The sequence below is a fragment of the Brachypodium distachyon genome, chromosome 4 (genome assembly GCF_000005505.3).
Source record: "Brachypodium distachyon strain Bd21 chromosome 4, Brachypodium_distachyon_v3.0, whole genome shotgun sequence".
Classification (NCBI taxonomy): Eukaryota; Viridiplantae; Streptophyta; class Magnoliopsida; order Poales; family Poaceae; genus Brachypodium; species Brachypodium distachyon.
Window position 1 is genome coordinate 48195830 of NC_016134.3, and position 15578 is coordinate 48211407.

At 42.0% G+C, this 15578-nt stretch overlaps 1 protein-coding gene across 1 annotated transcript; it reads right to left on the reverse strand.

Moving 5' to 3' along the window:
- Positions 1-328: 328 nt before the first annotated feature.
- On the reverse strand, positions 329-14719 carry LOC100825545 (DNA-directed RNA polymerase V subunit 1). The gene is made up of 19 exons (XM_010240527.3): positions 14523-14719; positions 12937-13024; positions 12208-12334; positions 11980-12095; positions 11803-11859; positions 11165-11335; positions 10525-10683; positions 10275-10430; positions 8020-9747; positions 7737-7912; positions 7072-7144; positions 6861-6988; positions 5266-5435; positions 4122-4396; positions 3493-3666; positions 3268-3408; positions 1443-3025; positions 1151-1259; positions 329-1053 (listed from the first exon to the last, which is right to left on the reverse strand). The coding sequence occupies exons 2-19, from the start codon at positions 13018-13020 to the stop codon at positions 616-618; spliced, it is 5865 nt and encodes a 1954-aa protein (XP_010238829.1). The 5' UTR covers positions 13021-13024; positions 14523-14719; the 3' UTR covers positions 329-615.
- Positions 14720-15578: the final 859 nt, after the last annotated feature.

Genomic DNA, 15578 nt, shown 5'->3' on the forward strand with positions numbered 1-15578 from the left:
TGCTCAGCAGAAGTGGCGATGGCAGAATGATGGGCTGGCATCAAGCAAGGAGTCGGCCCAACTACCTGATCTGGGCCGCTTAGAGTATAAATGGTCCGGTTGGCATTTTCTCTCCTTTTCTTTCTCCAAGAGCATACACAAAAATACAATTTTTATTTGCGAGTAAAAAAAGGTTTCGTTTCATGTGTTGCCAGAAACAACTTTTGTTTTTTCAAAATATACATGACAAACTTATCAAGCACCAGCTCCGTCATACCATTCTGTCAAACACAACACCCAAAAGACAAATGGAAAACAATGCACATCATGGAAAAGCAGAAACGCTAGCTAGTTAAAACAGATGACAGTAGAGACTAATAATTTGCTGATGGTGGCAGCATTTTCCAGCAAGGTTCATATTTAACTGCAGCAGAGAATAGATAGGTTCTAAAACAAGACCATTTCCCAGAATTTACAGAGTTGGTTCAACTGGGATTACCACTGAGCATACCACAGGAGACGCTGGCACATCAAAAGACCGTTAATGGTCTGTCAACCTCAAGTTAGGGAGATTTTCAGCTAGGGATGATGCTCACAGAAAAAGCTATGGCATCTATATACAGCATCAGTTCTACACTACACCCCCTCAGGAAGCCCTGCCTCCGACGCTGAATGATAATCTGCCTCTGACGCTGAATCTGGATTATTTTCTGTCTCTTCTTGCTGGGTCGTCGCTGCAGGAGTCTCTTGTGGAGACACTCGAGTTTCTTCCTGGGTTGCCACGCAAGTCTCTGGCTGAGCCTCCTGTGGAGCTTCGTCTTGGGAGGTCTCCATCACCTGAGTAGACTGAGAAGCGTTGGCTGGTGTTGAACCTCCATCAACAGCAGCTGCTCGATCACGATCGCGCTTCTTGAAATACATCTGGCTGACCAAGTCGGCGTGCTCGGCAGCGTCCGTATAGGTCTTCCTCACATAGTTATCCATGCACTTGTTGTATGAAAAATCTGTGTGGGTCCCATCCGCCAACACCACATAAAAGCATCGACTTTCCTGGAATATGTGGTGCTTGTTAACCTGCCAAATCCAATAAAGCCACAAGCCAAATTAGCATCTTTCATATTTTGATGTGGTGCATCAAATAATAACATGGTAACACAAAAAAAATACATACCATTATATGATCAATTTCACCAGGAACCTTCCTTTCCTTTTCAGGGTGGTGCTCTAGAATACTCTCTTTGATAAACTTTTCATCCTCCAGCGGAAGTCTTACGCCATCACTGAAAATTTCAGCACAAGAATAAAAATAAAAATAAAAATTCAGACAGTATAAACAAAGCAACTGTTTTGCATGTGGCATACTTAGCATCAAACAAATAACCTGTCATCTGTTACTGTTGGCAACTTAAGAACGTCGCATACTGTTAAGCTAAAATAAATAAGTAACACGTGAGGTAATTTACCATGATTCACGGAAGATCTTTCTGACCATTGATACAATGGGTTCAATCTCTCGTAGAATCTTTTTGGCCTCAGCTGGTACTTCAAACCGTGGCCTTGGCGGCCTCTCATCAGGTCTCATTGGGGGCATGCTGGGATTGTCTCTTTGGTCTCTTCGGTTGCCTTTGGCACCCCATCCATCTGATTTCCAGCCTTTGTTCTTGTTGCTAGAATCATCCGCCTTGTTTGAGTCCTCAGCTAGAGCAGAACTCCATCCATCCCAAGAACCTGGCTGCTTTGCATCCAAATCCATTGGAGCAGCATTCCATGCATTGTCTGACGGTGAAGCAGTTGCATTACCCCAGGACTCTTGCTGTGCAGTAGAAGTCTGAGCTTTCGCTGCCACAATTCCCCAAGAATCATTATGTGCATCTGTATGCTCTGCAGCAGAAGTCTGGGAAATTGGAGGAGCTTTCCATGCATTGTCTGACGGTGAAGCGGCCACATTACCCCATGACTCCTGTGCAGTAGAAGTCTGAGCTTTTGCTGCCACAGCTCCCCAAGAATCATCCTGTGCATCTGTATTCTCTGCAGTAGAAGTCTGAGCCTTAGCCGCCACACTCCCCCAGAGATCATCCTGTGCATTAATATTCTGAGTTGCAATATGACCCCATGGGTCTTGCTGCATATCGTTATCCTTCACTGCCATTTTGTCCGAGGAACCATGTTGTGTATTACCCCAAGAATCCTTTTGTGCATTAGATTTCTCCCAGGAACCTTCATTTGACTCACTTGTCTTCTTTTCTTCCAAGGTGCTAGCCCGCATCTCCCAAGTGGCATCACCTCTGCTGGACTCCTTTTTATTCCATGCATTTCTTGCCGGTGACACTGGCATGTTTTTCCAAGAGTCCTGCTCCACATTTTTCTTGCAAGAGTTGGCCTGCTTGTCCCAGGTACCATCACCTCCATCTGAATTCTTTTTGGCCCATGTACTGAGTGATGGCGATGATGGCCTCTTGGCCCAAGAGTTCCGTTCCAGATTTGTCCCAGAGTCCTCACAAGTGTTCGTCTGCTTCCCCCAGCTACCACCACCTCCATCTGTACCCTTTTTAGCACCCCGATCAGACCAAGTATCGAGTTCAGCTGGCTCTGTTGACACAGTCCTATTGTCCTTTGCCTTTTCATTGCCCCAACCTCCCCAGTCAGTGGAATCGTTCTCCGCTGTTGCAGGCACATCCCAAGATGAATTGCCTTGATCTGCTGGTTTTGCAGCTCCTGTGTCAGCTGCTGCTGCTGCATTACTCCAGCCCCCCCAGTTATCAGAATCATTCCCAGCACTTGCATTTTGTTCCCAGCTTGCATTTGCCTTTGTGCCATTCTCCCATGAGTTGCCGTTCTGAGTATCTTGATGTTCGAAGTTATCTTCAAAAGTGGGCACACCATGGGTCCCATTCAATTCAGGCGATAAGCAGATATCATCCATCGCATTGTCTTCAACAAGGTAATCCACATCATCCAAGAACGTGTACCTAGCCTTTTCTTGATCGGTCCTCACCATGGCCAGGAAATCATACAGGCCATCACCATACTCCTTATTGCTTTTCAGCTGCAATAGTCAAAATTAAACATAAAAATGTACCTTTGTATGGTTAGACCACATCAAGCAGTTGCACAGTTTTACACCAACATCTAAACTAATATTATTTTAGTAAATTGATAACTCATTCAATTGACCCTAACTTCTGAAGATCTTTAAGGGCAACTCAAAGGTTAGTCCCCATAAATATTGACTCAAGCTGCATTACTGCTATGAAGAATAAGCTCAGGTGGGTTGCAAGACCAGTTCACCTGATTTTCGTTCCAAAGAATCTGAAAAGATGACCCAGTGCCAAGTGCTGCATGCTTGCCCCATGAGCATGATGAGACCACGCATCCCAATGCATCAGAATGACATTTCTCCGCAGCCTTCTCAAAGCATTTCATAGGAGTCTATAAAGAAAAGACCAAGACATCAGCATAGGGTTTGACATGATAAAAACAAATCAAATCAAGAGATCTCAGGAATAAACTTACAAACAAGGTAGACTCTGTAAAAGGTACTTGAACTTTTAATGCACGGAAAGTCGCCCTGTAACCACCAGTGTTGAACCCATACAAGTTTCCAGTGCACGTCATGCTGTTTGCCACAAGTATCAAATGGTCCTTGAGAATTCCTTTAGCGACCGTCTTCATAGTTGTTGAAAGGCGCTGCACAAATCATCAAGTGTTACAATTATAAGCATTACAAGAAAACTGTTTGTTATACTCCCTCCGTCCCATATTAAATGACTCAAATTTGTCCAAATATGAATGTATCTATATCTAAAAAGCGTCTAGATACATGTAACATTTCAGCACTTGATACGGACGGAGGGAGTAATAAGCATTACATGACACTGGAGTAGCAACATACAGTATCTCAGAATTATCCAGCTGTGATTGACTATAAGTACAAACTGATCCTAAACAATGCAATGTCTGGAAGATCTCTCTTCCCCTGCCACAACTACCTTTGGAAGGCTAAGGCGCCTCCCAAGTAAGTTTGCCTTTTTCCTTTAGCTTGCAATGCAGAACACAATTTAAAAACACCTCCAGATTTTACAAAAAAAAATGCAGAATGAAATGCCTTTCAAGTTTTTACAAATAAATCCAAGAAGACAAACCTGCACAATTTGATCAAAGGAGCATGATATGCCAAGAAGTTCTCGCACTTGCTGAATACCATAAGGTATGGACCTTCGTGTATCAATGAGGTCTATGACTGGTATACAGGCATCCATTGCTATTCTCCATGCGTCACCCTGCTTCGAAGCTTCATTTTTTTCAACAACAATTTCTACTGTTGGCTCACCCTTAGATACCTTCCTTGTGTTTTTTACCCAAGATTGTGCATCTGACCCAACCCACATAATTTTAGCCTCTTGAATTCGAGGATCACCTGCAGAGCAAATGGACCAAAAAATAGTTGCGCTCTAAGTCCTCAATTACTTTTAGAACCCTAATATGCTAATTAGGAATTAATGGCCTGAATAGAGTGCAAGCACTGATTTCTTATGCATGACTTTGCACCAAAAAATTAGTAGAAAACAAAAATGTAACAGTGCATGTCTAAATCACAGCTATAGCACTGCAGATAATGACCCCCTTCTAAAACAACAGAGATGGCATGAAACGTACACTGTTATTTTGTAGGCCCAGATGTGAATCATCCATTTAATCACTATATATAAAAATGGCGTACCATAATCTCAGTCAAATGGTATTCATCTATTACATAGGAGGATGCATATTCACATCAAACTGTGCAGGTATATATAGTCATAAGAGGACACCCAAAAGGAATGGACAATAGAAGACGTCAAGAGTCTCAAATTTGCTGTTTTATCCTTCGGTGGGTTCAGAATCCTGTACCCCCTAATCAGCTTATGCGCAGGAAGTCAGGATATAAAGCCCGCATTCATGATCTATAATCGTACAGTGAGAATAAAAATAAGGAACCTCCGGTCCACTGGAAACACCAGCCTCAACCAATAAGACAGTTATATGAAATCTATCTACTTTATATATACCAGCAACTACTGAGAAATCAGAAGGTGCCTTATACTATACTCCCACCATTCCATAAAGATTGGCGTGGCTTGAACTGCTTTGAACTACCTCTAGTTCAAAGCCGCGTCAATCTTTATGGAACGGAGGGAGTACCTTTATTGCAATAAGATAGGAGCAACAAAGTAAAGATTGTAATTTGAAAATGTCCAGTGAATGAAATTGCAATGGAAGAAAACTAGTTTGTGCAACTTACAGTACCTTTTATGATTGTATCCAAAAGCACATCACAGAGGGAATTGGCTAACACACTCACTGCTCTCTCAACAGATTCAGATAACATAGGAATGTCCTCAGAAAAAGAGAACTGCAAACATGGAACCTTAGGTAGCTTCCCATCAATCATAGGCTTCTGTGTGAAGGAGCAATCACTGAAGATTTTGGATGGAAATTGAAATCCGTTAGATTAAATCTAATGAATATCAGTTGTCAGATTAAAAAGATAACAGTGAATCATATCAAAATGGTAGAACTGAACAGTATGCTTAAGTACAGCGACGATTCCCAATCAATAATACTGATACTCTTTGTACCCAAACAAAATCCCATTATTACATTGATGAACTATGCCCCAGTGGTGCCAATTCATTGCTAGAAATAACATCAAACTGATTTGATTAGACACTGACTAGAAAGCAAATAGATACTAGACAAAAAACCAGGAAAATACGAAAAATTCTACCACAACTTCTGAATGTTCTAGTACCATTGCTATAGAACAGATATCCTCATGCCAAACCAAGCCAACACAGACAGAAAATACAACATTCTCCCTCTGATTGCAAATAAATCAATGTAGTCATTCTAACTTCCCCGTATATAAGTACTACTGGTCAGTTTACTCCTTCATTAATAATTAAACATCAAGTGAGAATTGATATGCAAGACAGAAAGCTGGTGTGTGTGCACCTATTATTAAAGCGCACTAAACACATTTTATGTGAATCTAAAAGTCATTTTCATGTGCTACTTATGGCCACATGTGAGGTTAACCTTTTTCTGATCTGCGGCCTCAGTATTCCATTCTGAGTTGGTTAAATCACAGGTCTATCCCACACAACCGACAATTTTAAATCTGGGGTGTATTGGGGTGGATGGGCTTTACACTTTTCTTTATCTTATCTTACTCTTATAAAGGTTTGAGTGGATAGTCATCCGTTCACTCTACCAAAACTACTCCTTAGATTATTAGGAAATCACCGTTATTGGACATCCATAATATGTGGTAGATAAACGTGTAACGATCTTTTGATTATAGGCGTGGATTGGTGTATATTGTGAGATTATTGCTACTCATTTACTGCAAATTTGAAGGATATATGAGGGAGCAAACATTTAAACTACTCCTGTATATTTTTTGAATTCTGTAGCAATGCACATGCATTCAGCTAGTACATAATAAGTAACCACAGGTTAGGGATGCAAGCTGGATCCCGCATATGTCGAAGCAGGACATAAGCAGGATCCCGCTTGCATCCCTACCACAGGTTACAAGTAGGAGCTCCCCTTCTTTCATCCACAACATACACCGCTCTCCAGAATCATTTTACATCCTAATATATTCACCCACCTCTGTTTTCATTTAGGGTAGTATCATAATCTTTATCTCAGTATATGTTTGCAACACATGCATGTGTGTGCATGTTTTGTATCACCAACATAACTGAACTGTAGCATTGTGGCAGCTACCAACTAGTAGCACTGCAGCAGGAACCATCCTAGCTGTTCTGAGTACTGAGCATGGCATCTAAGTTTTGAAAGGTGAATCATTGCAGTATAGAGAATAAATAGTTTACCAAGTAGAGAAAGTGATCTTTTTAAACAGGTGCCCAAGATGTCCTTTCTTCTTCCCATGTTTCAGAGAAACTTCTTGGCATTTCTGAAGAATGTCTTCAGTGCTAACATTTATCATGTCTAAACGTGCCTGCAAGAAATACATACTTATGTATTAATCTATGTTTAAGAAAACTAAGTTTACATGTGAAAAGCCAGAAAGCTTAATAATACCTTTTCAAGGTGAATATGGCCAACAAGTGCTGGGGTGGCTTCTGAAGATCCATCTAAAATCTGTTTGTGATACCTGAAAATGCAAAAGTCATATTCGTGGTGCCCAGCTCAAATGACATGAAATGCCTGCATCAAATTTGTGACAACAAGGAGCTATTTATCCCTATTTCCATTCTGAGAATGGTCCGATCATGGATTTACTCACTTAGTTAATGAATTAACTAACGAGCCAGCCATGTGGTCTTTGATCTTCCCTAACCTCCCTGATCTAGCTGCCATGACCAAATTCTATTTTAGCTAACAGAAGTTCAGTTCCATAATGCTGCACAGTTTGAATGGTAAATAAACGGATTGAAAAAAGCTCAACATGGTTGCATAGTGGGCAATACGACAAAGCACAGTAAAAGGCACTACTCATGTTTGACGGTGAGTTCCTACCAAGTTTACTTCTGAGTCCACAAATTTATCAGTTCAGTGGGTAAATCTTGAACATTTGCCAATTATCCAACTTCCACAACTTGTGAAGTTAAAACTTCTAAAAGCAATAAAAACAATGGATTCCCTTAAGACAAAAGAAAGGACCAAATCCGTTGTTTGTTTCATAGAAGGAAGAACAGCATATGCAAGTCAATCCGAATTAACAGCAAGAATTAATGAACACATACTCAATGCAGATATCAGTAGCGCAGTCCTCTAATGTGACTCTCTTTAGGCGGTTCTGTACTGCAATAGCAGCCTTTTCTTTGCAAAACTTCTTGGGGCAAGAGCAGTCATTCAAAAACAGGATAACTTTTCGATCATTCGTATCGTTTTTATAGCTAACTTTTGTCTGTAGTATTTCCTGTTAGGTTAAGAGAATACAATGTACTTGTTAAACAGTCGTTACAACAACCATTGAGTTACCAATGCATAAAATCAAGACTACAAAATAATTTACAACGTTATTACCTTCATCGATGCCCAAGAAGTATTGTTGCTCTGAGAAGCATCCAAGACAGCCTTGTATGCAGGGTTGGAGATAGCAGTGGCAGCTAAGACACCTACTGGTTCTCCAGGAGTTAATGCGCTTGGAATATCTGTGGCATCATCTTCATTGTACTTAAGTTGCATGATTGAATTGCTGCAGATGTTTCTCACTGTTCCATCATAACATATAACTACATCTCGCAAGATGGCCATTAGATTCTTGAACAGAGTTCCTGGTTCTGTCAGCCCTCTTGAGGAGCGGACAATAGCTTCTCTTGTAGATATAGAATGTACCAGCTCTTCATAAGGATTGAGACCGTGGAAATATGAATTTTGCACAAGACCATAAGCCTCTGGAGGATGCTGATTTCCAACAATAGGTGGGTGTTTATCCACAAAACTCGAGAAACAATCCTCAACCAGACGGCTTGAGTAAAACTTTCCCTCACGGTAAAGCTGCAGACCAACAAAACCAAGCTGCTGGACAACTTTTGACATTGAAGGTTCACTCTTTGGATCAATCAGAAGCCCAAGATGAGAGGATTCCACAACAAAATCTGAAATTTGCTGTTTGACATCCTTCAGATTGTTGTCAACTCGCATTTCCACAAACTGACTTTTTGAGCACCTTGACTGCTCAAGTACAAGGGACTGTTCTTGAATGCTTTTATGTACTTCTTCCAAAAGAACCTTGGGTACGTTAAAATCTTGCAGGCTTACACTAAAACCATCCAAAAGTAAATATTCCATCAACAGGGGCTGCAATGCATTCAGAAATTGGAGCGCACCTCCTGGACCCTTCACACACAGAATGGAAGATACTAAATCCGAGAATGAGGCTTGAACAGATTCTTTGGCAAGATCCAGTTTTATGACAGTGCTGTCCTTGACTAGGAATCTGCCTCCTTCACAAGTTAATGCTGCTGGCAGCGCACCTTGTATTATTTGCGTAATAGTCCAGCATGGTTTCAATTTGACCACAGCAGGATCGGGAAGAGAAAATGACAGAAGCATTGCCAACTGGTTAGCTGATTCTTTGCTTAAAACGGTTCTGGAAGACATATGCTTCAGGGCTAGCAAACTGTCATTAGATAGCTGGAGATTTACTTTCCCATTGTGTGAATTCGTCAGTTGTTTCTCCACGCTGAAAAGCTCCAACGCTTCAGCTTTTGCAGCAAGCGATTGTGGATAGTAAATATGCACACAATCACCATCAAAATCTGCTGCGAGAGGAGAGCATATGAGGGGATTGATTTTGACTGTGTGGTCATCGTGGATGTAAACATAAAATGCCTGGAGGGAATGCTTGTGAGTACTAGGTGGCCTGTTAAGGAAAACAACATCGCCATCAACGATCCTTCTACTGATCGTTTGACCCACTTTGAGTGTGGTATACCCTTTGGATCCCACAGTGATGGCGTATGTTGTTTGACCATCTCTATAGGTCAAACACAGTCCCTTGTCAACAACCTCTTGCAACCTTTTGATGTTGATGTCCGTAACCTGCTCTTCAAATGTTATTCTTTTTGCCACTTCGGAAGGCAATCCAACTACATCTACTCCAATATAGGGATCTCCGGTAAGTACACTGCGCGATGAAAAACCTGACCCTTTGCTGATGAATAATGTCCTCATCTTTTCCAGCCATTGTTTTGTTGATAAATGAGATGAATCAGTGCTAATTGTGAATCTCTTTGTGTCTTGAGGACCCTTCAAAATTACCACGGAACATAAGAAACATAATTTAACTAGACATAAATGAATCTCATCAGACATAAATGCAAATGATGCTGATAAATAATTGCTTGCAGATGGTATTTTGATCAGCACACCAAAAACCACATCAAAGGTCCAAGAGTTTGCCTAATTCTATTGGTTAAGAAAAGTGTGATCAAGTAACTAAACGCAACAAGTCTAAAAAACTGAAAGTGTAGCAAGTATCTGGCCTTGAAAGCTCCCTTATGTATGTATTTTAAGTCCACAGTTTAAAGTATTCAATGCTCAGAAGAGGATAGACACTATCATACTGTTAACACTACTACTTCTTTCACCATATACATATACAAGCATCATGCTAAGATAATGGAGCCAATTGTAATCCTAATACTTAACTAGGCGACAATTTAGAAACAAACTTTAGTGGTTTGACTCACTTAGTTTATCTGAGCTTGTGGTGGTATGATCCACTATGTAAATATGATTAATTAGGTTATTTGCTTCAAAATCATGACACGTACCTTTGTAGTACCCCTTAGATGTATATATTGGGCAATAGAAATTTGTAAATCACTCGATTCAGCTTCATGTGATTCGAAGTTTGGGGTACCAGCTCTTGATTTTTTTATCTGCTCTATCCTGTGAAGTATCTTTTTCAATAAAGATATAGAGATGTCCTGAAATGAGAAGCACATAAAATATGGCATATTATAGGCATGAACCAGTCAGTAAAATTATGAAGAACCAGAAACTGCACAGAAGAAAACTCACATAGGACATGATGCTCTGCCCATCTGTGAATTCTGGAATGTAGAGGCAGTTAGGAGGTACTGGAAGATATTTCATCACATATCCAGACTGAGCAATGTATCCCCGTGCAGCTAGCTTTTTCCGCGTGTCATCCGGAATCTTCTTTAGTATGTTCAGAGCCTGGTAAATAGTAGAGAAATGAAATAGCAGTTTTTTTTCTGAACAAAGTAATAGCAGGTTATTGGATACAAAGAGTTGCTTTCTTAGCATGCTTGTACCGACACCATTCAATGATTTCAATTTTTTGTGCCATGCCAAAAAATACGGGGAAATCCAGTAACTACTTGTGATAAGTTTATCATACAAAACTCATGGCTATATTTGGTACGCTCCAGATAAACTAAAAGGAAGGAACCTATAAATATATATTTCACATATATTCAGTACCGCTTGTCTTTTAAACACACACCACAGAGTTTGGTACTAAAATTATATGTGTATGAATGTATCATGTAATTTTCTTGAGATTTTTCGGTACATTTCTAACAACATGAAGTTTGCCCAAATTAAAGGGTGTAGGTAAACCCATGCTTAGCTGGATCTTTACTGCACAAAGAAGCTACAATAATATCTCAAAAACAGAACACGACAAGATCATTACCTCTTCTGGAAGCAATGTCCTAAAGTGGGAGGCTCCACCATGGTGAAATCCGTATTTGTCAAGGAAGTTCCAGGAACTATCCTTCATGAGTCTCCTTGGGGGTGCTCTTAGCTCTAAACGAAATGCACCATCCGCTGTCTTGACTTCCTTCAAAGATAGTGCGGGAACATCCTAAAGGAAATAAAGATGAGAAACATCAGTTGACACCCATCCAGATTACATGTGTCAGACTGACAGTGCTGGTACCAAACTAGAAGCAACTAAGGTTGTAAAGTTGGACGCCATCCACTGATTCTAACGGGCACTGGTGATAGTCTCTGATGTCATCGTTGTTTATCCTCAAAATTTAAATAGTACTCCCTAGTCCCTACTCTCCATAGACGCTACTACTCCATTATGCATAAGGTATGTTTCAACAACAACATCTCACCTACCAACATAAAACTGAACCAAGTTTACTCTCTCTCTCTTACTTCGTAAGATCAAATAGGACTGAGATCAAATACAAAAAACTGGCATACTTGGCTTCTGCAGGAGTATATATATCCCATATATCGCTACAGTTCAGCAGTGAAGTGTGTGTATCTATCCAATTCAAGGCAGAAGAGGAATATAAAAATGTTAGGGTAGACAAGTACCCGACAGTAGGAGCATGCTGTTACTGACACATTTTCCTTTCCATTGCTTTGTTTAGCCTGAGATATGGAAAGACCTCACAAATATAAGACAAGGTAAAACAACTAGGTTTAAATCAAAGTAGGGAAATCAGTGTAGAATGATGACACAATAAGATTAAGCAATTTGTTTGTAAATACCTTTCCTTTCTTGATTCGAAGGCACTTCAGACATACTAAGCTCAATAATTGCCTAAGTTCACTAACATGACACGGATGATATATAGGTACAGGCAGCTCAATGTATCCAAAATGCCCTACAAGGTCATATCAATTTTATTGTCAGCAGAAGCCAAAAAAGGATCCTCGCCTGCTGGAGCACAAGTTTGGGGCATGAAGAAGAATTAATGAGAAGTTGTTGTTTATAACCTTCGCATTTGCCGTTCTCCGAGGCACCACATGACTCACATTTGCCCGTTTCCAGTGGTAAGCCAAGGAAAGGATTCCCAAGCTGACTAGGATGGGTAACAGGACAGTCATTTATTGAGTATGTAAGCTGCAGAACATAAAAGGTTGCATATTAGTAATGTTTGGAAAAAACAAATATAGCGAGAAATTGGAACCGCGCAGGATAGTCTTTAATTGAGTGAAACATAAAAATAATAGACAAAATAAAGGTTTGAATCCATATAGATGGAGAACAGCGATGTTAAGTACGTTAGTCCATTAAATGTGCATTCATAGATTAGCTAATAAAGCAAGTGATGATGTCCCAGTAACAGTCATCTCCAAACGAAGAAACAAAATTGTCAGCATTCAATATCGCAGAGCCGGCAAGGAGCACTCGTGCCATTTATCTTGCAAAAGTTTAGCTTACAAATCCAAGTATTTACTGCAACGGTCCAATGTAACTTGGTAGGTCAATTTCATTGGCTGATCTAAAAAAATGGAACGGAAGAGGAAGGATTCTCAGGGGGACATCTGTCAGCAGCAGATGTAGTTCCCTCAACTCTTCTCCCTTGAATTATGAATCCACACAGATTAGCTCTCTCATCAGGTTCAGGAGTATTTTTTACGGACTGGTGATGTTGTTCGTTCTGCTGCATACATCTCAACACGCCATCATCACTCGTAAAAGCTTAGAGAAAGAAAACTTACTATCTCATCCTCAGTGGATAGGCTAAGCTTGATGCTCTTGATGGCACCTTCAGCGACCAGTACTGCCGACTGGTCCTCCTCCATCTCTCTGCAAGACGAGAAGGTAGAAAGCAGTGTCACAGATACAGTGAAAAGATTAAATAAAAAAGATGAGGAAACAGAAACAACCTAGAACACAAAGTTATCTCAAATCACATGAAATTAAATGCCAAACGAGAATTAAAATGTGGACGAAACAAGAGGCAAGACTCGAGCATCGTACAAAAAAAAAATAGCGAGCCAAGACGGGCAAAATTTGGATACAACCAGCTGTAAATGTTGGCACTTTCAATGACAATCCCTAATCTAAATCATATTTTTACTTTGGCCATTTTTTTCTCCTTTTGTTAATTTCGTTGGATAATTGATTAGGTGTGATTCATTTGTTCCTGTTCTTGAGCGCACCTACTTTATCATCCCATCAGAGCCAGGCACAGCACTCAGGTTTCCTGCCAAGGCATCCCATCTGTGTTCGCTGCTGAGCCATTGACAGCACACCTGTCATCTATTCGTTGGCTCCATCCACAACAACAAGAAAACAACTGGTCCGGTAGCAAGTTGTTGAGCCTAACAATGCTCCCACATAATTTGATCAGATCACTGGATGAAGTAGCCACCCTCTCCGGGGATGCCATGCTAGATAATGCCCCATGTAGCCCACCAGCTTATCCACATGGCTGCTTAGTCACCGAGTTCACTAATTCTTAGCAGTGACGAAAAATATAAGGCCAAGATCAAGAAGCCCAAGAAGGGGAGGCCACGAGAATGTGGCAAACCTGAGCTGGTTGGGATCGCATGCATCGCTCGCATTCTACCTCGGCACTAAGTCCCACCTTGCACAATTCATCAATGTGGCGCCTTTAACTACAGCCATTGCCCACTGAGCAAAACAATCACTGGGGGCTTGTGGATTTCCAGAGCATAGCACATTGGGAGCGACATGTCCCCAAATTCCCCAAACATGATATATCAATCAACCCAGGACCATTCGGACTTTGGAATCCCTATAGTCCTCCTAAGCTAACAAAAAAAAAACACAGTTCTCCTTGCAAAAACAGCATCAAACTCTAAAAACAAAGCCAGAACAAAATCACCCCAAAAAAAACAAATGATTAATCCTCCAAGAAGCATTCGGAATAACTGCCCCTGTCCAGAAACACAAGGCAACAAAGCGTTCTTAAGATTCAGCTTCGACCGCCGATTAATCAGTCCATCTAGAGAGCAAAGCCGTTCGAACACTGCCCGCAAAACCCCACCTTTTGGTAGAAACACCGCCAGAATCACAACACACAGTTCATACAGCCCCACGAAACCGAAACCCCGAGAAGAAACCTCACCGCCGGGGCGCCGGACCACAGCCCAAAGCCGGCGACCAAAATCAACCCGCCCCCAAAACAAAACCCCATTTCCCCACAGAGCGCTCAGATCGACGCGGGCACGGCGCGCGATCCATGGCCCAATCAAAACCCCACGATCGTTCGGAGCCCATCCCACAATGCGGAGACGGGATCAAAACCCCAAATAAAACCCCCACCTCCGGCGCTTACCAGACTCGCCGGCACCGGCGCCGTGGTCGTGGTGGCCAACGTTGCCCCCGCCCGTCCTTCTCCCCCAAGTCCCCAACCGACGCTCGCCCTAAAACCCTAGCAGCCAGGGAGGAGAGGGTTTGGTTCAGGCGTTCGCGTCGGAGAAGACGAGGAGGGGAGTGGCGTTTGCGTTTGCGGTGTGTGTGTGGGGGGGGGAGTGTTTGGGGGACAGGGCTAGAAATGGGGAGCAGGTGTCCGACTGGCGATTCAGCCGGAGGTCCACCCGCCGGTGACACGCTAGGTAGCTTCGCGGGTGGCATTGACTGGCTTTGACTGATTCACGCCTCTCTCTCTCTTTTTTATCTTCTATATGGTGGCAATAACCTAAAAAATGATACCCGCCGCCGCCGTCGTCGGAGAAGGAAAAGAGGAGAAATGATGGGGCATAAGGTCACCACACCTTTCGCTTCGGTGCGACGATGGAGTCCGGCCGATCTGTTATCGTTGGTGGCGTGGGCTCCGGAGAGAAAACCAGGAAGCATGTCGCAAGCAAAGCTTGGTGTGATGAGGGTTAGGCGAGAAGTTGGGCGGGAAGAAGAGAGCAACACAAGCGAACGTGGCGGGGTAGGTGGAGTCTGGTGGATCTGTTATCGTCGGCGGTGACGTGGGTGTTGGAGAAAAAGGCGGAAGTGTGCTTGTTTCGTTAAGCTAGGTTGGGCGAGACGTGGAGCGAAGAGAAGAAACCGGCACAAGCGAGCATGCTGCGGTGGTACGTAGGTGGAGTCCGACGGAGTTTTTATCGGCGGTGATGACGTGAGCATCGAAGAAGCTTATTCCGATAAATTTTGGACAAGACGTGTAGAACAAGGAGAAAGAAGCACGAGCGAACACGGGTAGGTGAAAATCTCTTTCCGAAAATAGGAGTTGGTGGTATCTTTTGTCATTAAATGTCTTCAGCCTTCGTTTTCTAGATTGGAGGTGAGCGGGGAAATTCATTGCATTATACGCGTGCTTCAAATATGCAAATCCAACATTTGAGGAAACAAATCTTCTTTTTTGAAACAGATTTAGTAGATT